The 26420-nt window shown below is 37.2% G+C and overlaps 1 protein-coding gene across 2 annotated transcripts in view; it reads left to right on the top strand.

Annotated features, from left to right (window-relative positions):
* Nucleotides 1-26420, top strand: part of SLAIN2 (SLAIN motif family member 2) — a 91096-nt gene that overhangs the window by 27413 nt on the left and 37263 nt on the right. For both annotated transcript variants that reach the window (XM_082728379.1, XM_082728378.1), the window contains exons 2-4: nucleotides 6589-6737; nucleotides 20833-20997; nucleotides 23686-23847. In XM_082728379.1, the coding sequence (XP_082584505.1) occupies nucleotides 6589-6737; nucleotides 20833-20997; nucleotides 23686-23847 (476 nt within the window). The remainder of the gene's footprint in view (nucleotides 1-6588; nucleotides 6738-20832; nucleotides 20998-23685; nucleotides 23848-26420) is intronic.

The following is a 26420-nucleotide window of genomic DNA, read 5'->3' as shown; positions in this document are numbered from 1 at the left end:
TGCTTTAAGTTTGCTAATGGGCCAAATTAGCATAGTTTAGATTGATCATAGTTAATGGCATGATCAATCTAAAATTTCAGAAAGACTCTTGCTATATATATATGAACTGAAGATATTCTTTTTAATTGAGTTTTGATTTTTTTATTGTGATGGGGGATCAGTTACACCCTTATGGTTGGTAGGGCTTAGGAAAAGAGAACAGAGAACCACAGGAACCATTAGAATGATGAATACATTGGAGTGTTTTGTTTTTAAGTAAATTCTACCCCTATCACCAGGCTTGAATTCACAATCCTGAGATCAAGAGTCCCATGCTCCACTGACTGAGCCAGCCAAGAGCCTCCTTAGGCGGTAAAATATAATAGTTAAGAGCACAGGTTCTGGAGTAAACCTAGTTAGCACCTATTCATGAGTTTGTTGTGAAGATTGAAAGGAAGAGTTAAGGTGCCTGGACTGCTCAGTCAGTTAAGTGTTTGCAGTGGGTCATGTCATGATCCTGGGAACCTGGGATCCTGGGATCGAGCCCTGCATCAGGCTCCCTCCTTATGGGGAGTTGGCTTCTTTTTCTTCCTCTGTGTCGTGCCCCCTCCCCAACCTTTCTGGAGGGTGTGCTATCTCTCTCTCTCTCTCTCTCTCTCTCTCTCTCTCACAAAAATAAATTAAAAATCTTTAAAGAAAAAAATTGAAAGTATTTTTAAAATATTGAAACCATGCCTGGCATGTAATAAGCATTTGATAAAATATGAAATAATAGCACTTCCTATTGCCACATTGACTAAGAAAGCTTGGTAAATCGTTATAAAGCAATGTATCCTAAGAATTTAAAATCATTAAATTATATTTAGTTGTGGGTAAAACCAAAGATACTTCTGTTAATGAAAGTTTTAAAAATCATAAAATTATAAAAATAGAAACAAGTCTCTAGTCACTTTGATCTTATTTACTTTGCTATGTTTCCTTTACCTTTTTTCATGTGCATTTTTAAATATTATAATCATGGTTGTTTTATTCATTATTCATTCACATGCAAATATTTGATCATCTCTAAATGTCAATCACTGTGCCAGGGATTATGCATTGAATTTGGTGAAGACAAGCTCTTTTTTAGCCTCACTTATGCCTTACTCAATAGGGAAGGATGATTTTGAGGTATTAAAAACTGATTGTTTTCCTGGACCTGTGAAAGTTTATACACTAATCTAAATTTCACTCCAATAACAATTTTCTTATTGTTTTTCAACATTTAAGCTAGGTCTAAGCAAATAGCCATCTGTTATTTTTTTTTTTAAGATTTTATTTATTTAAAAGCGAGAGAGCATGAGCTGGGAATAGAGGGAGAAGCAGGCTCCCAGCGAACAGGGAGCCCAACACGGGGCTCAATCCCAGGACCCTGGGATCATGATCTGAACCAAAGGCAGATGCTTAGCTGACTGAGCCACCCAAGCACCACCCCCCATAACTTTATTTTATTTTATTTTAGATTCTTTCTATCTATTTGACAGAGGGAGAGAGAGCGCACAAGTAAGAGGAGCAGCAGAGAAGAGGAGAGGGAGAAGCAGGCTTCCCGCAGAGCAATATAATATATTATTAGTTTCAGAGGTAGAGTTCAGTGATTCATCAGTCTTATATAGTATCCAGTGCTCATTATATCACATGCCCTCCTTTTTTTTTTTTTTTTTAAGATTTTATTTATTTATCAGAGAGAGAGGGGGGGAGAGAGCGAGCACAGGCAGACAGAATGGCAGGCAGAGGGAGAGGCAGGCTCCCTGATGAGCAAGGAGCCTGATGTGGGACTCGATCCCAGGACGCTGGGATCATGACCTGAGCCGAAGGCAGCCGCTTAACCAACTGAGCCACCCAGGCGTCCCATCACGTGCCCTCCTTAATGTCCATCACCCAGTTACCCCATCCCTTCATCCTCCTCCCCCCCAGCAGCCCTCAGTTTGTTTCCTATGATTAAGAGTCTCATGGTTTGTCTCCCCCTCTGGTTTGATCTTGTTTTATTTTCCCCTCACTTCCTCTATGCTCCTCTGTTTTGTTTCTTAAATTCCACATATGAGTGAGATCATATAATTGTCTTTCTCTGATTGACTTATTTCACTTAGCATAGTGCCCTCTAGTTCCAGCCATGTTGTTACAAATGGTAAGGTTTCATTTTTGATGGCTGCATAATACTCCATTATAGATCTTATTATATAATTAAATATATATAAATACATACAAGTACATATATATATATATATAATATATCTCACATCTTTATCCATTCATCTGTTGATAGACATCTGGGCTCTTTTTATAGTTTGGCTATTGTGGACATCGCTGCTATAAACGTGGGTGCAGGTGCCCCTTCAGATCACTACATTGGTGTCTTTGGGGTAAATACACAATAGTGCAGTTGCTGGGTTGTAGCTCTATTTTCAATTTTTTTCAACTTTTTTTTTTGGAGATTTTATTTATTTGACAGAGTGAGCATGCACAAGCAGGGGGACCTGAAGGCAGAGGGAGAGGAAGAAGCAGGCTTCCACTGAGCAGGGAGCCCAAACGCAGGGCTTGATCCCAGGACTCTGGGATCATGACTTGAGCCGAAGGCAGACGCTTAGATGCTGAGCCATCCAGGCGCCCCTATTCTCAAGTTTTTGAAGAGCTTCCATATTGTTTCCCAGAGTGGCTACAGCAGCTTGCATTCCCACCAACAGTGTAGGAGGGTTCCCCTTCCTCAGCATCCTTACCAACATCTGTCATTTCCTAATGTGAATTTTAGCCATTCTGACTGGTATGAGGTGGTATCTCATTGTGGTTTTGATTTGTATTTCCCTGATGCCGAGTGATGTTGAGCCTTTTTTCATGTGTCTGAGAGGGCCAGTTTATTTCTAACAAATTTTTAAAACAGCTTTATTGAGATAATTTACATACTACAAAATTGTCTATTTAAAGTGTACTAGGGTTTTTAGTATTCAGTGGTTTCCAGTCTATTTACAGAATAGTACAACCATCACCGTAGTCTTGTTTCAGAGTATTTTCAACATCCCCAAAGAAGCCATGTACCCATTAACAGTCACTTCCCATTTCTCTTCCCCTTATCCCTCTCCCATCCCTAGGCAGCCACTAATCAACTTTTTTTTCTCATAGATTGGCCTATCCTAGACATTCTGTTATAAACAATATAGGATGCGCTCTTTTGTGGCTGAATGAATATATAAACGTATAGGATGCACTCTTTTGTGGCTGGCTTCTTTTACTTAATATAATATTTTTGAGGTTTACCCATATTTTAGCATTTTTATTGTCTCTAGTATGTTTTTTAAATGTCTCTTTTCAGCTTATAAATACTAACTTAAAAACTTCAAAAGGACAAAAATGAACAAATTATAAAATAGGTCTTTTGTAACTAGAATGAATGTTAGAGGAATTTCCTTTTTGATGGGACATGTTTAAGTGGCTGCAAAGATGCTTTGTTAAAAACACCTTGCTTCACTATATAGTACTAGTCTTATGAGAGGTGTTGAAGAAAGGTTTCCCTGGTGAAGTGCAGTTTATGCCAGGATGCAGTAAAAAGTAGGAATAGGCTGGCTGAGGTTGGGCAAGGGAGGGTGAGATAAGCAAGGAGTAGGATTGCCTTGTTTCAGGCAAAGGGAAGAACATGCACATGTGACCTAGAAGCGAAAGTGTTGGGCTTTCCAGGAATAGAAATTAGTACCATATGGCTGTTATTAAGATTTGGGTGGGGGAGGAGGATGAGAAATGTAGCTTTAAAAAAAAAAAAAGAGTATTGCAACAGATCACTGCTCATGCCTCAAGGGCTGTGGGGGCCATTTTTTGGAAAGGGTTCTATCATAAGGGCAAAAAGGAAAGTGGCACAGAATTTTTAGCACAGGAATATTAACATACTCAGATACATATTTTAGAAAACAATTAGGCTTCATTGTATAGAATGGATCAGGAGGAAGTAAGACCAGGGATTTTCAGGGTTTGTTTTTCTTGTTGTTTTGTTTGGTTTGGTTTTTAAGGACTTTTTCTTTTTCAAAATTATTTTGACCATTCTTTGCTCTTTACATTTTCCTATAACTTTTAGAATTAGCCTGTCTGTCTGTCTATCTATATATATATAGGCATGCCTATTGAGATTTTTTTTAGGGATTGTGTCAGTTGTGTAGATCAGTCTAGAAAAATTGATATCTTAACAATATTGAGTCTTCAGGTCTATGAACATTTGTCTTTTTAATTTATCTCAACATTGTTTGTTTTCAGTGTACCATTGTACTTCATTTGTCATATCCTATTTTAATTATTCATTGATAATGTTTAGAAATACAATTGATTTTTTGCCTATTGAACTTACATCCCACAACCTTACTAAACACATTTATTCTAGTTGGATATTTTTGGTTTTGGTGGATTCCTACAAAGTCATTTCTATATACAGGATCATGTTGTCTGCAAATAAAGACTGGTTTGTGTCTTTCTCTCTCTTTCTTTCCTAAGATTTTATTTATTTATTTGACAGAGAGAGCACAAGTAGGGGAAGTAGCAGGCAGAGGGCAAGGGAGAAGCAGGATCCCTGCTGGGCTTGATCCCAGGATCCAGGAATCATGACCTGAGTCGAAGGTAGCCGCTTTAAGAGTGAGCCACTCTTTGTGAAAGAGTTATGGTGCCATTAACAAAAATAGGAAAGCTTCCATGCATGCAATATAGGAGAGATAATGATGCTTTAGTGTAATTGATGTTGAATTATTGTTTTATTCAAGTAGTTTATAGTAGATTCTGTCTTTTTAAAGATTCTAAAAGCACCTTACAATTTTTTATGAAAGCTTTATTGGGATATAATTTACATACTATAAAATTTACCCATACCTGTGTAATTCATGTACAAGAAAACTCATCATATAATTCAAGAATATAGTATATTTACAGTCATGACATTGTTACCACAACCATCACCACCAACATATTAGAACATTTCTGTCACCTTAAAAGAAATCTCTTCCCCCTTCCTTGTTCCAGTCCTAGGCGTTGTAATCTAATTTCTGCTCTGTGTTCTTTTCTAGACACTTCATATAAATGGAATCATACTATGTATGTTTTTGGTCTGGCTTCTTTGAGCATGTTTTTGAGGCTCACTCTCCTTGCACTTTTTACAATTAGTATATTCCTCTACTATTAGCTGTGAAACTAACTACACATGAATCATATGGGTAAACTGTGTGACACCAGTCAGTGTAGGGAAAAGTTGTATGTTGAAAGAGTGATGATACTATTAGAAAGTTATTTCATTAATGCTTGGTCACCTAAGAGGTTTTGTTCATTAAGTATTTGCTAACCTAGAATATCTGTATATGATAGTAATCACAATTACAGTGGGAATGCTGTGACAGAGCTTGATTATGAGACATTTGTAGTGTTTAACTTGGAAAGAGAATGAGCCCCCCCTTGGTTTCTTTTTGTTTTGAACTGTTAATAAGTTATTTAATAAATTGAGATTTCATTTCATTTTTATCCAAATAAACATGGATTGTTGACTAGAGAAATTACCCTGTTAGCCTTGATTATTTTGAGAAGAGTTAAATAGTTGATGTGACACAGCTACGTTATAAGTAGAAGAGATGAGAAAAGAGATGGAAAATATATATGGTGTCACTAGCAAGTAGTTCATCAATTCTAGTACGATAGAGATATATTTAAGTATTTGTGCCAGAACACACTTCATTTTATTGCCCTAAATTGGTCAGTGTAAAATGTGAAATTACTAACTCCTGGCCTTATTGAAACATTTAACTATGTGGATAAATCTAATTATGCTTTTTTTACTTCATTAATTCCACTTAAAGTATCTTAATTTGGGAACCACTCTGGTTAGAATTCAGGTAACTTCACATTTTTCATATGGTGTCATATTTGAAATAAATCAGTATCAATTGACATAATCTAGACCAATCTGAGGAAAAAACTACGAAGTAGAAAAACTAAGTGTTTCTTTCCCTTGTCTTATGCTTACCTTTTCTTTTTTGATCCTTTCCACAGGAGCTTATAAAATACTATCCTATTCTTCTTTCCCGAGACTGAAGTAAACTTCATAAATGGATTCATACTAAGTTATTAAGGATTTATAGGGCTATAGAGTGTGTACTGCTGAACTAAAAGGAATGAATCACTAATAGGAGATTTTCTGTGTGGTTTGTGGTAGGAAGGGGACTGGGAGGTGGAAAATAGGTATTTATCTCCTTATTCTGTCTCCTAGACAATACTTAATGATATGGTTATATTAAGGAGTTGGCTAAATACTAGTGAAAACAGAATTAACTGTTGTAAAGATAGATGTTTACTCACAGTTTTTGTAATGAGACTATAAGAAAAGTTAGACATTTTAGGATTGGACAGTTGGCTTTATTTGGGTTTATTTGAAATTTGAACTTTGGCTTGTTTTAGTGTCATTTTCTTTTTATGCATGAAGTAAAATGTGGATGATTTTGTAGATAATCTGTGACATGTACAGTGCCCCCTCCCAATTTAAATCTGTCCAAAAGGATCTCTATCTATGACCTTATGCTTAATAATGAATGCCACCCTTATGTTTTTGTTTTCTTCTAGGCTGTATTCATCACCAAAGAAAAAACTTACACCAATGCAGAAATCAGTTAGCCCATTAGTTTGGTGCAGGCAAGTTTTGGATTACCCAAGTCCTGATGTTGAATGTGCTAAAAAATCTCTTATCCACAAACTTGATCAAACTATGTCAGGTATGTCTATAATTTTACTTTTAAATTCATCTCTTTCTTTAATAAAAAAAAAACAGATAAAGGTTGAGTGGGTATATTTTTAGGAAGGCTGTTCTTTCTTTTATAGTGTTTTTTGAATCTCGTTGTGCATGCCGTCATGGGTTTTTGCCATAAGCACATAACCTTGTGCTATTACTTAATAGCTTTTGTCCCCCAATCTTTTCATTTTTATTTCATTTCATCCTAAAAAATAATATCCATGGGAGCACCCGGGTGACTCAGTTGGTTAAGCGTTTGTCTTTGGCTCAGGTCATGGTCCTGGAGTTCTGGGATGGAGCCCCGCATCAAGCTCCTTGCTCACCTGGGAGTCTGCTTCTCCCTCTGACGCTCTCTCCTGCTCATGAACTCACTCGCTCTCTCTTTCTCTCTCAAATGAATAAATTTTTAAAAATCCTTTTAAAAATTTCCATGAAACAATAGGTTTTTTACAGCAGGGTTTTTTTTTTTTTTTTTCCCTTCCAATGCAAGTTAAAACAAATAACAGTTTAAAAAAAAAAAAAAATAGGGGGCGCCTGAGTGTCTCAGTTGGTTAAGCGCCTGCCTTTGGCTTCAGGTCATGATCCTGGAGTTCCGGGATCAAGTTCCACATCCGGCTCCCTGCTCGGCGGGGAGTCTGCTTCTCCTGCTGACCTCTCTCCTCTCATGCTCTCTCTCTCTCTAATAAATAAATAAAATCTTAAAAAAAAAAAGATTCAGTATCATCTAAAATCATCTCACTACCCTTGGGGAAAATTCTGATGTGGTGGAAAGGTACAGGCTGAGAACCTAAGAGACATCATTCTCACTCTAGCACTTAGTTACTGAGTGACTCTGAGCATTATTTAACTTCTGTGAACTCAGTTTTCTCATAAGAATGATGAACTTTGTATGGTTATTTTAAGGATTAGATGATAATGTTTATGCAAGAACATAACATGTTTCTCTGGCTCATAGTAGGTACTTAATAAATGAATTCATTTTCCTTCCCTTGTTTTTTGTTTCTAACTTGGCATTTTAGTTCACATTGCTTTTATGCTCTTTTGTTTAATAGCACTCACAAAGCTGACAAAATGTGTCTGTCACTACTTATGGCATTTAATATAGCAGCCAGTGTGGGTAGAAATGTAGGAAAAATATTATTGACTCTTTCTTGGAATTTCAGTCTCTTAAGAATGTTACTGTTTTTTTGGAATACTTATGTAATGAGGATCTGATATGTGATTACTCATCCTAAATAGGTTTTCTGTTTTGTTTTTTGTTTTGCCTTGTGTTTACTTGATAGCCATGTACTTAAAATTGCTTATTTTGCTTAACTGTTAAAATCGTGCTCTTTTATTAGAGTGTAAGCTGAAAATGTTCGGGGAAGACAAAGGGGAGACCAAACAGTTAAACTGGCATACAATAAAGCATAGCTTGGTTGGCTAGAAGTTGTGGTTATTATATGGAAATAACATAAGATGTGATTATAGAGCTTCTGAATCTGTTTTGACACCAAATTGTTACTTTTTCCTCGTGTAGGGGATCCTTTTTTAAAAAGGAAATGCTTTTATGTGATTTTTAAAAATGTTGTTTCTCCTCCCTAAGTACTAACCAGGCCTGACTCTGCTTAGCTTCCAAGACCAGACAAGATTGGTGTGTTCAGGGTTGTGTGGTCATAGACCAAAAATGTTTTTTCTGAATATTAAGTGTTTTTAGAATTATATCCTGGGGCTTGATTTAAATTGTATTCATAAGATTATTAGAAATACGTAAGCAAGGTAGTAGACAATTTGTAATAACTGGAAAATTTCTAACTCATGCCAGTTAGGTGATATTATTTAAAGATTTATTTATTGAGAGAGCACATGTGTGTTTACACACATGTGTAAGCCAAGGGAGAGGGAGAGAATCTCAGAATCCTCACTAAGCACAGAGCCCAGTGCACTGCTTGATCTCATGGTCATGTGATCAAGACTTGAGCTGAAATCAAGAGTTAGACATTTAACCCACTGAGCCACCCAGGTGCCCCTAGGTGATGTTAGATTTTTTTTAATTTTTGTTTTTTAAAGATTTTATTTATTTATTTATTTATCTATTTATTTGACAGAGGGACACAGCAAGAGAAGGAACACAAGCAGGGGGAGTGGGAGAGGGAGAAGCAGGCTTCCCACTCAGCAGGGGGCCCAATGTGGGGTTTGATCCCAGGACCCCGTGATCATGACCTGAGCTGAAGGCAGATGCTTAACTGAGCCACCCAGACGCCCCTATTTTAGATGTTTATTAAAAACATCTTGGTCGGGGCGCCTGGGTGGCACAGTGGGTTAAACCTCTGCCTTTGGCTCAGGTCATGATCTGAGGGTCGTGGGATCGAGCCCCACATTGGGCTCTCTGCTCAGGAGGGAGCCTACTTCCCCCTCTCTCTCTGCCTGCCTCTCTGCTTACTTGTGATCTGTCTGTCAAATAAATAAATAAAATCTTAAAAAATTGGTCAAATGTGGGGAGAAGAGTCAAGATGGTGGAGGCATAGCAGACTGAGATAACATCAGGTTGTAGGAGTTCAGCTAGATAGTTATCAAACCATTCTGAATACCTACAAACCCAATAGGAGATCGAAGAGAAGAGCAGCAATTCTAGGAACAGAAAATCAACCACTTTCTGAAAGGTAGGACATGCAGAGAAGTGAATCCAAAGTGAAAGGAAGGTAGACTGCAGGGGGAGGGGCTGGGACCCGGTAAGCAGTGAACAACAGAGCACAAAATCCAAACTTTTAGGAGTCTGTTCCACTGAGGGACATTGCTCCAGAGGCTAAGTGAGGGTGGAGCCCTCGAGGTGACTGTGTGGTGTCAGGTCCCACAGGGTCACAGAAGGATCAGGGGTATCTGAGTGTGGCAGAGCTCACAGGTATCAGAGCAGGGAAGCTGACTACAGACACTGAGCCAAGGAGTGAGCTTTCAGCTTGGGGTTACCTTAAACCATGATCCAGTAGTCAGGCTGCTGCTCTTTGAGCAGGGACCCCACCTTCCTCTGCCGGAAGAGCATTCCTGCTGGGTATGGAGACTCCAAATGGGGCCATACACCAGAAACAGAAATGCTCAGTCACATACTGGGTGAGCTTGGAGCACGGCCGGAGACCAGGGAGACAGGAGAGATTGACCCCTTTTCTCCAAGGGTGCACTGAGGAGTGGGGCCCCAAGCTCTCAGCTCCTCCAGGCCAGAGATTGGGAGGCTGCCATTTTCATTCCCATCCTCCAAGGCTCTGTGGAAAGTGTTCAGGGAACAAAAGCCCCAAGAACGAACCCAAGCAGATTATTTAGCCTTGGCCCCTGGCAAGGTCAGTGCAGTTCCGCCTCAGGCAAACTCGTTTGAGAATCACTACAACAGCCCCTCCCCCAGAAGATCAGCAAGAACATCCAGCCAAGACCAAGCTCACCAATCAAACAGAACAGCGGAACTTCAGAGCTAGGGAAAAGTAATGCATGGAATTCATGGCTTTTTCCCCATGATCCTTTAGTCTTACAAAGTTAATTAAATTTTTTTAATTTTATTTTTTTTCTTATTCTAATTTTTTTAAAACTTTTCCTCTTTCCTCTTTTAACATTTTTTTAACTAGTTTATCTTAACAATACCTTTCTTAAAAAATCTTTTTAAACCTTCATTATTGTAGTCATATTTTATCATGAACTTCATTGTATCTAACTTTATTTTTTGTATACAAACAAGGTTTTTTTTTTCCTAAAAAAATTTGGGATACAATTTCTTCTACTAGATCAAAATATACCCCAGATCTAGCACAGGGCTGTGTTCTAGTCTCCAGTCTGAGCAAATTCTCTCCACTTTTTTTTCTTTCTTTTTCCAACCAACTTATCAATTCTTTTTATAGAATTTTTAAAAAATTTTCATCTTTACAGTCATATTTCATCCCTTTATTGTGTTTACCCTTATTTTTGTATATATGTAAGTTTTTCATTCTTTAAAATTTTGAGAGGTAGTTTCTTCTAAGAGACCAAAATACACCTAAAATCAAGTGGGTGGCTCTGTTCTATTCACCTAATATATATATATATATATATATATGTATATATATATATATATATACATATATATATATATATATATAAATTTTAAATTTTTTAAAAATTTCTTTTGACCCACCCATTTTTCTTCCCCCAATTTGGGGTCTCTTCTGATTTGATTAGAGTACATTTTCTTGGGGTCTTTGCCACCCTTTTAGTATTTTATTCTTGCATTCATATATTCTTATCTGGATAAAATGACAAGGTGGAAAAACTCACCACAAAAACAAAACAAAAACCAAGGGGCAGTACTGAAGGCTAGGGACCTAATCAATACGACATTGGTAATATGTCAGATCTAGAGATCAGAATGATGATTCTCAGGGTGCTAGCTGGGCTCGAAAAAGGCATGGAAGATATTAGAGAAACCCTGTCTAGAGAAATAAAAGCCCTTTCTGGAGAAATAAAAGAACTAAAATCTAACCCAGCTTTAACCAAAAAAGTATTCATGAGGTGCAATAAAAAATGAGACTCTTACTGCTAAGATAATAGAGGCAGAAGAGAGAACTAGTGATATAGAAGACCAAGAAAGAAGCTGAGCAAAAGAGAAACAAACAACTACTGGACCACAAGGGAAGAATTTGAGAGATATGTGATACCATAAGATGAAACAACATTAGAATAATTGGGATTCTAGAAGAAGAAGAAAGAGAGGGGGCTAAAAGGTATATTGGAGCAAATTACAGTAGAGAATTTCCCTAATATGGCAAAGGGAACAAGCATCAAAATCCAGGAGGCACAGAGAACCCCCCTCAAAATCAATAAAAATAGGTCCACACCCCATCATCTAATAATAAAACTTACAAGTCTTAGTGACAAAGAGAAAATCCTTCAAGGCAGCTCAGGACAAGAAGTCTGTTACATACAATGGTAAAAATATTAGATTGGCAGCAGACTTATCCACAGAGACCTGGCAGGCAAGAAAGAACTGGCATGATATATTCAGAGTATTAAATGAGAAAAACATGCAGCCAAAAATACTGTATCCATCTAGGCTATCACTGAAAATAGAAGGAGAGATAAAAAGCTTCCAGGATAAACAAAAACTGAAAGAATTTTAAACATCAAACCAGCCCTACAGGAAATATTGAAAGGGGTACTCTAAGCAAAGAGAGAGCCTTAAAGTAGTAGACCGGAAAGAAACAGAGACAATATACAGTAACAGTCACCTTACAGGTAATACAATGGCACTAAATTCATATCTTTCAATAGTTACTCTGAATATAAATGGGCTAAATGCTCCAGTCAAAAGACACAGGGTATCAGAATGGATAAAAACCAAAACCCATCAATATGCTGTCTACAAGAAACTCATTTCAGACCCAAAGACACCTCCATATTTAAAGTGAGGGGGTGGAAAACAATTTACCATGCTAATGGATATCAAAAGAAAGCCGGGGTAGCAATCTTTATATCAGATAAATTAGATTTTAAGCCAAAGACTATAATAGGAGATGAGGAAGGACTCCATATCATACTCAAAGGGTCTGTCCACCAAGAAGATCTAACAATTGTAAATATCTATGCCCCTGACATGGGAGCAGCCAACTATAAAACCAATTAAGAACAAAATCAAAGAAATATATCGACAATAATACAATAATAGTAGGGAACTTTAAGACCCCCCCCCCCCACTGAAATGGACAGATCAAGCCAGAGATCAACAAGGATATAAAGGCCTTAAATGACACACTGGACCAGATAGACATCACAGATATATTCAGAACATCCATCCCAAAGCAACAGAATACACATTCTTCTGCACATGGAATATTCTCCAGAATAGATCATATGCTGGGTCACAAATCAGGTCTCAACTGATACCAAGAGATCTGAATCATTCCCTGCGTATTTTCAGACCACCGTGCTCTGAAGCTAGAACTCAATCACAAGAGGAAAGTTGGAAAGAACTCAAATACTTGGAGCCTAAAGAGCTTCCTACTAAAGAATAAACCGGTCAGCCAGGAAATTAAAGAATTGAACAAATTAATGGAAACAAATGAAAATGAAAACATAACTGTTCAAAAACTCTGAGACACAGCAAAGGCAGTCCTGCAAGGGAAGTATATAGCGATACAAGCCTTTTCTCAAGAAACAGGAAAGGTCTCAAGTACACTACCTAACCCTACACCTAAAGAACTGGAAAAAGAACAGCAAAGAAAGCCTAAACCCAGCAGAAGAAGATCAGTCATAAAGATCAGAGCAGAAATCGGTGAAATAGAAAACAAAAAAAAAATGGTAGAACAAATCAACGAAACTAAGAACTGGTTCTTTGAAAGAATTAATAAGATTGATAAACCCTATCAAAAAGAAAAGGAAAGACCCAAATAAATAAAATCATGAATGAAAGAGGAGAGATCACAACCAACACTAAAGAAATACAAACAATTATAGGAACATATTATGAGCAACTATACACCAGCAAATTTGACAATCTGGAAGAAATGGATGCTTTCCTAGAGATGTATAAAGTACCAAAACTGAACCAGGAAGAAGTAGAAAACCTGCACAGACCCATAACCAGTAAGGAGATTGAAGCAGTCTTCAAAAATCTCCAAGCAAGCAAGAGCCCAGGGCCAGATGGTTTTCCAGGGGAATTCGTCCAAACATTTAAAGAAGAATTAATACCTATTCTCATGAAACTGTTAAAAAAAAAAAAAAATAGAAATGGAAGGAGAACTTCCAAACTCATTTTATGAGGACAGCATTACCTTGATCCCCAAACCAGACAAAGACCCCATCAAAAAAGAGAATTACAGACCAATATCCTTGATGAACACAGATGCGAAAATTCTCAGCAAAATACTAGCCAGTAGGAGCCAACAGTACATTAAAAGGATTATTCACCACGACCAAGTGGGATTTATTCCAGGGCTGCAAGGTTGGTTCAACATCTGCAAATCAGTTAGTGTGATATAATACATTAATAAAAGAAAGAACAAGAACCATGTAATACTCTATTTAGATGCTGAGAAAGCATTTGACAAAGTATAGCATCCATTCTTGATCAAAACTCTTCAAAGTGTAGGGATAGAGGGTACATACCTCAATATCAATATCATCAAAGCCATCTATGAAAACCCCACAGCGAATATCATTCTCGGTGGAGAAGAACTGAGAGCTTTTCTGCTAAGGTCAGGAACATGGCAGGGATGTCCATTATCACCACTGCTATTCAACATAGTACTAGAAGTCCTAGCCTCAGCAGTCAGAAAACAAAAAGAAATTAAAAGCATCCAGATCGGCAAAGAAGTCAAACTATCACTCTTTGCAGATGTATGATACTTAACCTAGAAAACCCAAAAGACTCCACTCCAAAACTGCTAGAACTTCTACAGGAATTCAGTAAAGTGGTAGGATATAAAATTAATGCACAGAAATCAGTTGCATTTCTATACACCAACAACAAGACAGAAGAAAGAAAAATTAAGGAGTCAATCCCATTTACAGTTGCACCCAAAACCATGAGATACCTAGGAATAAACCTAACCAAAGAGGCAAAGAATCTGTACTCAGAAAACTATAAAGTACTCATGAAAGAAATTGAGGAAGACACAAAGAAATGGAGAAATGTTCCATGCTCATGGATTGGAAGAACAAATATTGTGAAAGTGTCTATGCTACCTAAAGCAATCTACATGGATAATGCAATCCCTATCAAAATACCATCAGTCTTTTTCAAAGAAATGGAAGAAAAACAGACACATAGATCAATGGAACAGAATCAAGAGCCCAGAAATAGACCCTCAGCTCTATTCTTTGACAAAGCAGGAAAGAATGTCCAAAGGAAAAAAGACAGTCTCTTCAACAAATGATGTTGGGAGAATTGGACAGCCACATGCATAAAAATGAAACTGGACCATTTCCTTACACCACACACAAAAATAGACACAAAATGGATGAAAGACCTCAAGGTGAGAAAGGAATCCATCAAAATCCTTGAGAAAACAGGCAACGACCTCTTTGCCCTCAGCCACAGTAACTTCTTCCTAGAAACATCGCCAAAGGCAAGGGAATCAAGGGCAAAAATAAGCCATTGGGACTTCTTCAAGATTAAAAGCTTTTGTGCAGCAAAAGAAACAATCAACAAAACCAGAAGACAACTGACAGAATGGGAAAAGATGTTTGCAAATGACATACCAAAAATCTATAAAGAACTTACCAAACTCAACACCCAAAGAACAAATAATCCAATCAAGAAATGGGCAGAGGACATGAACAGACATTTCTGCAAAGAAGACATCCAGATGGCCAGCAGACACATGAAAAAGTGTTCCATATCACTCAGCATCAGGGAAATACAAATCAAAACCACAATGAGATCCACCTCACACCAGTCAGAATGGCTAAAATTAGCAAGTCAGGAAATGACAGATGCTGGCGAGGATGTGGAGAAAGGAGAACCCTCCTACGCTGTTGGTGGGGATGCAAGCTGGTGCAACCACTCTAGAAAGCAGTATGGAGGTTCCTCAAAAAGTTGAAAATAGAGCTACTCTGTAACCCAGCAATTGCACTACTGGGTATTTACCCTAAAGATACAAATGTAGTGAGCCAAAGGGGCACTTGTACCGAATGTTTATAGCAGCTATGTCCGCAATAGCCAAACTATGGAAAGAACCTAGACATCCATCAACAGATGAATGGATAAAGAAGATGTGGTATATATATATATATATATGAAAGAAATTGAGGACTACAATGGACTACTATGCAGTCATCAAACGATATGAAATCTTGCCATTTGCAACGACATGGATGGAACTAGAGCGTATTATGCTGAGCAAAATATGTCAGAGAAAGAAAGTTATCATATGATCTCCTTGATATGAGGAATTTGAGAGGCAGGGCAAGGGGCCGTGGGGGGTAAAGAAAGAAAAAATGAAACAAGATGGGATGGGGAGGTAGACAAACCACAAGAGACTCTTAATCTCACAAAACAAACTGAGAGTTGCTGGGGGAAGCGGGGGTGTGGAGAGGGTGGTTGCCTTATGGACATGGGGAGGGTATGTGCTATGGTGAGTGCTGTGAAGTGTGTAAGCCTGACGATTCACAGAACTATACCCCTGCAGCAAATAATACATTATCTGTTAATAAAAATAATTAATAAAAAATCTTTACTAACAACTAATACTCTGTCTCACCTTAGAAATAATGTGAGTATATTTTATAGTTAGGAATTTTCTTCATTCAGTACTATATGTTCGTAACCTATTATGTGCTATGTATTGTTCTCAGCTCTTAGGGTATTGCAATGAATAAAACAGACCAGAGCTTGTACTCTAATGGGTGTGGCAGATAATAGTTAAATAAACCTATGAACAAGAGTTGGCAGGCTTTTTTTGTAAACAGCCAGATAGGAAGCATCTTAGGCTTTGTGGACTGTGAATTGGGGTGGGTGTGTTCCAGTAAAACTTTATTTACCAAAAGAGGTGATGGGTTAGATTTGGCTCACAGGCTATAGTTTACTAAACCTTGGCTTAAAACATCCTAAAAAGTAGGAACTATTAAGAATTGGAAAATAGTTAAGTTGCACTTAGAAGGAGAAAAACAAAATAGCACCTCAAAAATAGCAATTTGAGGGAGTAGTTTGTTGCTTTATTATATCACAAGGTATTAAAAATAGTAGGAGTATGTAAGAGAAACTGTTAACTCTTGAACTAAGTGTAATCATGTCCTGGATTTAACAGTGGTTAGAGTTTATGGTTACAAACAGAGCAGCAGCTGCAGCTACAAATATAATGTCTACTTATTTATTTATTATTTATTTATTTTAAATTTATTTGACAGAGATTACAAGTAGGCAGGGAGGCAGGTGGAAAGGGGGCCGGGAAGCAGGCTCCCCGCTGAGCAGAGAGGCTGATTCGAGGCTCGATCCCAGGACCCTGAGACCATGACCTGAGCCGAAAGCAGAGGCTCAACCCACTGAGCCACCCAGGCACCCCTGTAATATATATTGAAAAGAAGAATAACTTGGTTATTGCACATTTGAACCTTTGTCCTAAATTCTCCCCCTTTTTCCAAGTTAGTAGGAGATTATTTTTCAGGTGTGTTTCTTTGATAAAGCAGAGCTCCCTAGAAATATAACTACTGTATTCTAAGAGAATGGATTCTGCTCTGTGACTCTCAGCTTCTCTGCACTGTGCTGCTTCATGTCCCTAAGATGTTCTTCTTTTATTCTTTTATGATAGTGCATTGTGTTTTTTGCCCTTTCGTATCCTCCCTGCTGTTTTCTTTGAAGTCTTCTTTGGAGAGGGTCTTCCTTCTTTGTCCAACTTTCTTCATTATGGTAACATTTATATAACATAAAATTTCCCACTTCAGTCTTTTTTTAAATATATAGTTCAGTGGCATTAAGTATATGCACGTTGCTGTGCATCCATCCGCGCTGTGCATCTCCAGAACTTTCTCACCATCCCACATGAAAATTCTGTATCCATTCAGTTTCCTAGTTCCCTGTCCCCTGTCTGCCTGCCTTTTAAGTTTATGGTGACCCGTGTCTCTTTTGCCTGGATTCCCTCTGTTTTATTATTTCATCCATTCATAAGGTGTCCAGATCCTCTGTTAAGATTAATCTTATTTAAAAAAAGACTAATCTTATTTATCATGTATATATCCAGTTAATATTTACTGAGAGTCTGGTGTGTATCAGACTTTGAGGAAAGGATAGAGGATACATAATGAGGAAAAACTAACACTGTACCTAAACTCATGGAGTTTGTCTTCTACTAGGGGAAACGTACTAATACAAATAATTTTTATAACTGGTGATTTGTAATGAAAGAATGGTGCCTAGTGCTTTGAGCTTTGAGAAATAGGAATTTTTCCTCAGGGAGCAATGTTTGACCTGAATCCTAAAGATTCAGAAAGACATGAATGATTTAAGGGGGAAGGCGAAAGAGGGAGAAACATTCCAAGTAGAGAAAACAGCATCTGCAAAAAAAAAAGCTCTGTGGGAGGTCTGGGAGCATGTTGTGGGGAGTATGGCCAACATTTAATGACCTGGAGCAAGGCAGCGTGTGGCTGGAGAAGACTAAGGAAGGGAGAGATCTGAGGGATGGCCAGAAAGATACGTAGGAGCCAGACTTTTTAAGGCCTTATAGATTATGTTTTCTAAAAGCAATAGAAAGATATTGGAGAGTTTCATTCAAGGGTATGGTGTGTATGGGCAGGAAGACATGATCAGATTTGCAGTTTGGCTAAGGTTGCTAGCTGTAGTATGGAGAGTACATTGGAAAGGGCCAAAAGTGAATGAATATAGGGTGCTTTTAAGGGGAGTTGATAGTGACAGCTGGGCAATGTGTGTTGATGGTAGTGGAGATGAAAAGATGTGGTAGGAAAAATGAATGAACCAGATTTGAGGACATTTGGGAGAAGTATCAACAATGATCTAGGTTTCCAGCTTGTGTGACAGCATGAATGTTATTAATCATTCTGAGATAATCCACCCAGAAAGAGAATTCAGTGTTAGTGGGAAAATCATGAATTTGAATTTGGAAATGTTGGCTCTGAAGTGCATTCGCCAGACCCATAGAGGAGACATTAAATGGGCAGCACATACAGGACTGAAGACCAGGAAAACTTAGGACTGGAGATACAAATAATGGCGAGTTTGGGGAATACAGATAATAACTGATGTCATGGGTATGAATGAGATTTCTTAGGAGAAGGAATATAGAGTGAGAAGACAAAATGGCTGAGGACTTGACATGCTGATGATTAAACAAATAACCAAATAGAAGAGAATAAGCTTAAAAGGAGATCAAAGAGTAAAAGGGGAGAAATTCGCACCTCAGTTTCTGCTCAGATGTGTGTTTCTGAGATCATGGCACATACTACATCCTAAGTATGTTTAAAGTGTGGCATGTTATCTCATGGTGAATATGGACAAAATCGCATTATCCAGCTTCTTCTATGTCATCAAACTAAACAAAATCTAAACAGAAAACATATTCCTTCTCTCCAAAGCACCACTCTTCCCAGTAGATAAATCAGAAACTTTAAAGACACTTTAAAGACTTACTTTGTTTCCTTTAGTGATCCTTCTAGTTTTTAATACTTATTCTTTTTTTTTTTTCTTTTTTATATTTGTCACTTCTACTGCCTGGTTCAGTCCAATCTATTCAACATAAAAATGTCCATCAGTTTTCTTCCTAAAGTGATTGGATCATATTACTCTTGCTCAAAAGTCACTGATACGAATATAAACATCATTCTCCTAAGCATAGTTTCCAGGACTTTGTGACCTGGCCCAGCCAGATTTTCCTGTTTTGTCCCTTAGCTATGTGCTTTACCTTGCTATATTACTCACTCTTTCTCCCTGACCATGTTATGTGTTTTCAAGGCACTGCTTTTGTTCCTATTATAAACACAGATGAAAGCACAACCTTTGCTCATTTTCAGTGTCTATCACATTGCTGCTCATCCTCTTCAAGACTACCCCAGGGCTTCATTCCAAAAAGGCTTACCTGGTTTCTCTCGGTTGTAATGAATTACTCTTATTTCAAAAGTTCCACAGCCCCTTTCACCTTCATGATAGTACTTGTTTCATTTTGCCCTGAAATCATTGGATTTTTTCTGCCTGCACTACTTGGTTGTAAACCTCTTAAAAAGTAGTGCCATGTCACATTTGTCTGTATGTTCTACATACTGTTTTGCCGTGGTTAGAAGTATTGAATAAGCTATAGATTCTAGAATAGAGGAAATAGTATTATTTTAAGTGTATTTCTTGTATATAATTGCACTCAGTATCTTATTTCTACTTTGGTACTGTTTCTACAATTTTATATGCACAGCATAAATTTTTTTCCCTCTTTTGGCAGAAATATTCTTGGGTCAGAAAACTGGGGCTGGGGGAGGCTTTTTTCCTTTTAAAAAGAGAATTCATTCTCAGGGCACCTGGGTGGCTCAGTGGGTTAAGCCTCTGCCTTTGGCTCAGGTCATGATCTCAAGGTCCTGGGATCAAGCCCCAAGTCAGCTCTCTGCTCAGCAGGGAGCCTCCTTCCCCCGCCTTCTCTCTGCTGCCTCTCTGCCTACTTGTGATATCTCTTTCTGTGTCAAATATTAAATAAAATCTTAAAAGAAAAAAAAAATTTCACGTTTGACCTTAACCTGGTCTAAGTAGTCAATATTCCTTTATTAATTTTTCAAAAATCCAAACCTTGGAAAGAGTTTTTTGTTTTTTTTTTTAAGATTATTTATTTATTTGTTTGTTAGAGTGAGAAAGAGAGAGCACACAAGCAGGGGGAGTGACAGGCAGAGGGGGAAGCAGGCTCCCCACTGAGCAAGGAGCCCAATGCTAGACTCTATCTCAGGACCCTGGGATCATGACCTGAGCTGAAGGCAGAGGCTTAACTGATTGAGACACCCAGGAGTCCCTTTTTTTTTTTTTTTTTTTTTAAGTTTTGTTTATTGATTTGTCAGGGCGAAGAGCACAAGCCGGGGTGCAGCAGGCAGAGGGAGAGGGAGAAGCAGGCTTCCCGCTGAGCAAAGAGCCTGATGATTCCAGGACCCTAGGATCATGACCTGAGCTGAAGGCAGACATTTAACTTCCTTAACCACCCAGGCACCTCTGGAAAGACTGTTTTTAAATCTCATTTCATAGGATTTTTTTTTCTTTTTCTTCGCAGTACATGCTTGTTATAGAAAAATGAGAAGACACAAATATACTTTTTCATTCATCTTATTTTTTAAGGCTATTCAGGTTGATACAGTTGGAACAAACTTTCTGACAAGATAGGAGTAAATTAATTTAATGGCTAATAATTTGTTGAAAAGATATTCTTCCTGTGATACTATTTTTGTTGTTTGGTGTAGCTGCTGTTTTATTTGCATAGCACAATTGAAGGTAATGGAAATATGTTGTTGGAATTCCTAATTTGATGTATTTCCTCCTCTACTATAAGAATGTTTCTGTATTTAAATTGAGATAATGACTTAAATGAATTTTCTAATAAAAAAAATTTTTAAGTAAAATGTTAACTTTTCTCAGTTATTAAATTTGATTTCTCCCCTTCTCATTAACACAGCTCTCAAGAGGCAGAATTTATATAATAATCCTTTCAACTCCATGAGTTACACAAGTCCTTACAGTCCGAATGCAAGTAGCCCATACAGCAGTGGTTTCAATTCTCCATCCTCAACCCCAGTGCGACCTCCTATAGTCAAACAGCTAATACTTCCTGGAAATTCAGGTAAGGAGAAAATGAAATGAATAATTAAGGATTTTATTGCGCTACCTCAAAAATAACATAATCATCAGTTGTTAAAATTCTTTTATTTATGAAACTTTTAAGAGCTTAGAGAAAATATCACTGAGGAGCACCAGGTACTATTCTAGGTCCCAGGGATACAGATAAACCAGGTTACATTCATGAAGTTTTTTTTACCATGTACTAAGTTTGTAGATCTTGCTTGATTAGATTAACAAGCTTTTGATTCTCTTAACCAATAGATGCTTGCCAAATAGCTTGATTGAGCTGTAAAAGCTATAAATAAGAGCTCTTTTTGTTTAAATAGCATTTTCCGGTTTGTTTGTTTTTTTTCTTTTTTAAGATTTCTTTGTCAGAGAGATAGAGCACACAAGCAGGGGGAGTGGCAGGCAGAGGGAGAGGCAGACTCCAGTGAACATGGAGCTGGATGCAGGACTTGGGATCATGACCTGAGCAAAAGGCAGCCACTTAATCAACTGAGTCACCCAGCATCACTAAAAATAAGAGCTCTTATTTTCACTTATTTTGTTAAACAATTCAAGCTTTATTTATTTTTTATTTTTATTTATTTATTTATTTATTTATTTGTCATAGAGAGAGAAGCGAGAGCAAGCACAGGCAGACAGAGTGGGAGGCAGAGGGAGAAGCAGGCTCCCCGCCAAGCAAGGAGCCCGATGTGGAACTCGATCCCAGGACGCTGGGATCATGACCTGAGCCGAAGGCAGCTGCTCAACCAACTGAGCCACCCAGGCGTCCCTCAAGCTTTATTTAATAAGCTTAGATATTGCACTTAACGAGAAGTAGAAAGCCATATGTGAAATGTGCCGACAGAGTGGAGCCCTAAATGATAGGGGAGGGATAGACTGCTGTAACTCAGGGAAAGAATGTTTATTGTGGTTCTGTGACAGACATGTTCTCTCTAACTTACTGTTCTTCGGAATTCAGGCCCTGGTTAACTCTTATTGCTGCTGCTGTTATGGCTAATTATTGCACCTTCCTTAAAAATGAAGGTTATTGTTAACCACCCCAAATTTTTGACCTGTGTATTCCCTAGTCTGTTGACTCTTTTGATCCTGCTGTTTATTTTGTACGTAAGTTGTTACTTGCTGCTATTCATGTCACCCATGACTGCATCCTAAAAATATTTGTTTAATATAATTTTATTTGGGCACTATTTGAGCTTGACCTTGTAGTACTTTTCCTGTCATATGTACTGTGTTCTTCTTCATAATGTACACATTAACTCTTACTTATAGTCTTTTCATGTTGGAGCTGACTTTTTTCTTTCTTTTCAAGTTTTTATTTAAATTCTAGTTAACATATATGGTAAAGTTGGTTTTGGGTGTAGAATTTAGGGATTCATCAATTACATACAACACTCTGTGAAAGCTGACTTTTATGGTAAAGAGTTCTGGGAATTGATTGATTGATTGATTTCAAATCAACCTGTATTAGAAATATTAGTAACAGTGTTGGGACTTTATACTTCACCAGAAGTTGATGATCTGATGAAAGCATTTCCTTAGAAATAAGTTATTATTTATAACTAAATAAATATTTAAAATAACTAAAAAAGTATTTAAACCATTTAACTAAATTATTATTATTTTATAAGTTAATAAGTGTATCCTTTATTCCTCTGACCTGTCTTCTATCCCTTTTTGTTTTGAGTGATTAAATGCTTTTTTTTTTTTAAGATTTTATTTATTTATTTGACAGACAGAGATCACAAGTAGGCAGAGAGGCAGGCAGAGAGAGAAGTGGAGGCAGGCTCCCTGCTGAGCAGAGAGCCCAATGCGGGGCTCGATCCCAGGACCCTGGGATCATGACCTGAGCTGAAGGCAGAGGCTTAACCCACTGAGCCACCCAGGCACTCCAGAATGCTTTTTAAAATCTATTTATTTTCTTTATTCCATCTTTGGGCTTCACTGCTGCACTTCAGAGGGCTCTATGTATCCCCATTACTAGTTGGACAAAGGAATTTTGTAAACATGGCATAATGCAGGAAAAATGAGCATAGTGTTCTTTTTTGGTTTGCTCCTAAGTCTCTAAGGAATCTTGATTTTCCTCAAATTACAGTTTTCTTGCTTAGGAAAAGTAGATGCTTTTATTCAGGGAAAAAAATAATGGTATTTGCTAACGAGTAACTTTGAGAGGAGAAGACACATCATAAATGCATCTGTTTATAAGCAGTTCCACTGGCTGTCTTAAAAAAGTTGGAATCCTCTAACATGTATTGGACACTACCTACTTGCCAAGCACTGTGGTAAAAGCTTAATTGTTTCATAAGAGGACAGATAATTTATAGTTAAAATGTTTTGTTTTTATGCCATAATGTATGAAGGAGACCCTATAGTCCTCTTTATTCTTTTTTTTTTTTTTTTTTTTTTTAAGATTTTATCTTTTGTTTTTTTAAGTAATCTCTTCACCCAACTTGGAGTTCAAATTTACAACTCGGAGATAAAAGTCACACACTCCACTGCTGAGCCAGCCAGGTGCTCCATCTTCTTTATTCTTATTGAGGTCAATTTTTAATTTCAGTATTTGGGAATTTTTTAAACAAAACAGAATAATGGTGAACTGGATCAAAGATTTAATATAAAATTAATTAGAACAGATGTTTATTCAGTTTTTGTTTAACCAAATCTCAAATCTTTTTTTTTTTTTAAGGTAATTTGAAAAGTTCATCAGACAGAAATCCTCCACTCAGCCCTCAATCCTCTATAGACAGTGAGTTAAGTGCTTCAGAATTAGATGAAGATTCAATTGGATCCAATTATAAGCTAAATGATGTAACCGATGTACAGATTCTAGCTCGGATGCAGGAAGAAAGTAAGTATTTTAATTGTTAAAGTTGAAGTCTAGTTGAGGTATAATTTTGTGGGGGTTATTAAATAGGTCTTAAGATGTGGAAGAATAGTAACAAATGTCGAAATTTCAGTGGCTTATTCAACATATAGACTTGCTTGTTCATTAACGTGTTTTCAGAGTTCATTTTACATAGAACATCGTGTATGAGGAGCAAAGAAAGGCAGGTTATACTCTGCTTCAATGACTGGTAACCATACCCTGCATGTTACTTTGTGCAGGAACTCTAGAGTAGTTACTACTCTATGACTTCATATTTTCTTATTCTAGATCAGTGTTTCTCAACCGTTTTCCGTTATTAGCCCCTCAAGAGTGCCTTTTCAGACATTTTTTTTTTCCTTTTTGCCTACCACCTCCCATCATGATATTTAATACCACAGATCCACCCTGCATATCTTTATGTACTATGAGGACCATAAATTATTATGGCAACTAAGATTTTTTTCATACCCCAAGAATCAATTATTCCCCCTTGGGGACATAATCTCAGAATATATGATAGAGACTACAAAAAAAGAGACCTTTATGAGAAAATTGGAGTTATGACATTAAATGAAGCATATGATCTTGCTTTGCTGCAGAGTGGTCCTTGCAATTTCTCAGGTCACAGATACCTTTGAGAATCGAATAAAAATTATATCCCTTGCCATCCCAAAATGCACATGTGCACAGAATTTTTCATACTATATTAAGGGTTTATGGATGCCCTGGCTTTCATTTTAAGATGGTGGTGAGAGTATTGCCTCTACATTTCTTTTTAATAGAAATGGCAATTCATTCTTATTTATATAGCTGCACTTTTCATATTTGTGTATAAGAGATTTAAAAAAATATTTCAGTACACAAAACGTGAGTAAATAAAGAAGAGGAATGAAAAGAGTAAGTGAAAATAATGAGACTAAGAAAATCACAGTGTCATTCTCAGGAGATCATAAAAGGATTCTCAACCTGAAGAAACAGGAAAACTTGAACATGTGAAATATCCTCACTTAATTGTACTGATAATGGTACACATTTTTAAAAGGCTTTTAGGGAGGATGGGATTGTTTTATGTTTTTAGTAAAGTATTATGGTTTGACTATACATTTTATAATAAAATACCACAGGCTTAACTCTAAAGCAAGCAGTCTCTCTCAAGTGACCCCTTTCCTCTTTACAATGAAAAGATTCTTGAAGTACACATTTCAGAGTCTTGACAGCTGACTAAGGGTAATATGGAGCATTGCTATAATTTAATGAAATGCTTTCTACATTAGGCCCCTTTATATAAATAGGTAGTTTTATTAAACTATAACATTTATTAAGAAGCTGCAGAATGTTATCCTACTGATTCATTTCCCATTTTTATGCTACTTCTCATAGAAAACCAGAAAGATTTGGTGCTTGCTTTATTTATCTTAAGCTCTAGAAACTAATAATATGGTACTCTTTTTTCTTCTGTAATTATATATAACTCCTCACTGAGACTGGTATTGTCAGCTAGTGAGAGGCTAGTTTTTGTCAGGGATGTGAAAGAATAAAGAATGCTTCCTCACTATAACTTAGAGTTAATTGTCTCATTTCCTCTCTGAACTCTGACTTTTTAGACTTTAGGATTTTGTTAGCTACTCAATCAGCTATTTGCTGTCACTTTCTTACTGTGTTTTGGTAACAAGTAAAAGAAATTTTAGCCTTACTTTAATCATTCTTTGTAAGGCATCCCCATGCACAAATATTTCTTTTTCTGGTGAATAAAAAAAAGATGCTAAAAATGTGCCCTATACTGCCTTCAAATGCCTGTTTTGTTTTGTTTTTTAAGCAAATGATTTTTTTTTTTTAAGCAAATGTTTTAAAGTATCATTTCTTCAGGGTTTATTTGTTTTGTTTTGGGGTGTGTGTGTGTGTGTGTGTGTGTATGTGGGTTTTTGGTTTTTTTTAAGATTTTATTTATTTGAGAGAGAGAAGGAGAGAGCATGAGAGGGGAGGAGGTCAGAGAGAAAAGCAGACTTCCCAGGGAGTTGGGAGCCTGATGCAGGACTCAATCCCAGGACTCTGGGAAAATGACCCAAACTGAAGGCAGTGGCTTAACCAAACTGAGCCACCCAGGCGCCCTGTTTTTTTGTGTGTGTTTTGTGTGTGACCCTTTCACTTCAGGGTCATCCCACAGATCTGCAGACAAGCAGTGTTAAAAATGAAGGTAATTAGAATGTTTCTGGAGAAACAATTTTCCTTCATATTTCAGTATGTAACAGATTTTTACCAGGGTTTTGTATTTCAGACAGGTAGATCAAAAGTTCAGTCAGTTTACTGTTTTATTACTAGTGAATCAGTACACAAAGAAGAAAGTGAATTTTACTTGATTATGTTAATATTGCTTTGTCCTACTCATGAAGTGGTATGAACAGAAATGTAGAATTACAGATTTTGGCTGTTGGCTGATTAAACCTCCTTATTTTTAATATGAGAAAAACACAATCCCATAGAGATTGTTGCTTCCTTAGGATCCCCTAGTACTGGAGGGCCTGCTTTGGGATCTGTGTTTTTCTTTGTAAAACAGT

The sequence above is a fragment of the Mustela nivalis genome (assembly GCF_964662115.1).
Source record: "Mustela nivalis genome assembly, chromosome: 4".
Lineage (NCBI taxonomy): Eukaryota > Metazoa > Chordata > Mammalia > Carnivora > Mustelidae > Mustela > Mustela nivalis.
This window is presented reverse-complemented; position numbering and strand designations above follow the sequence as displayed.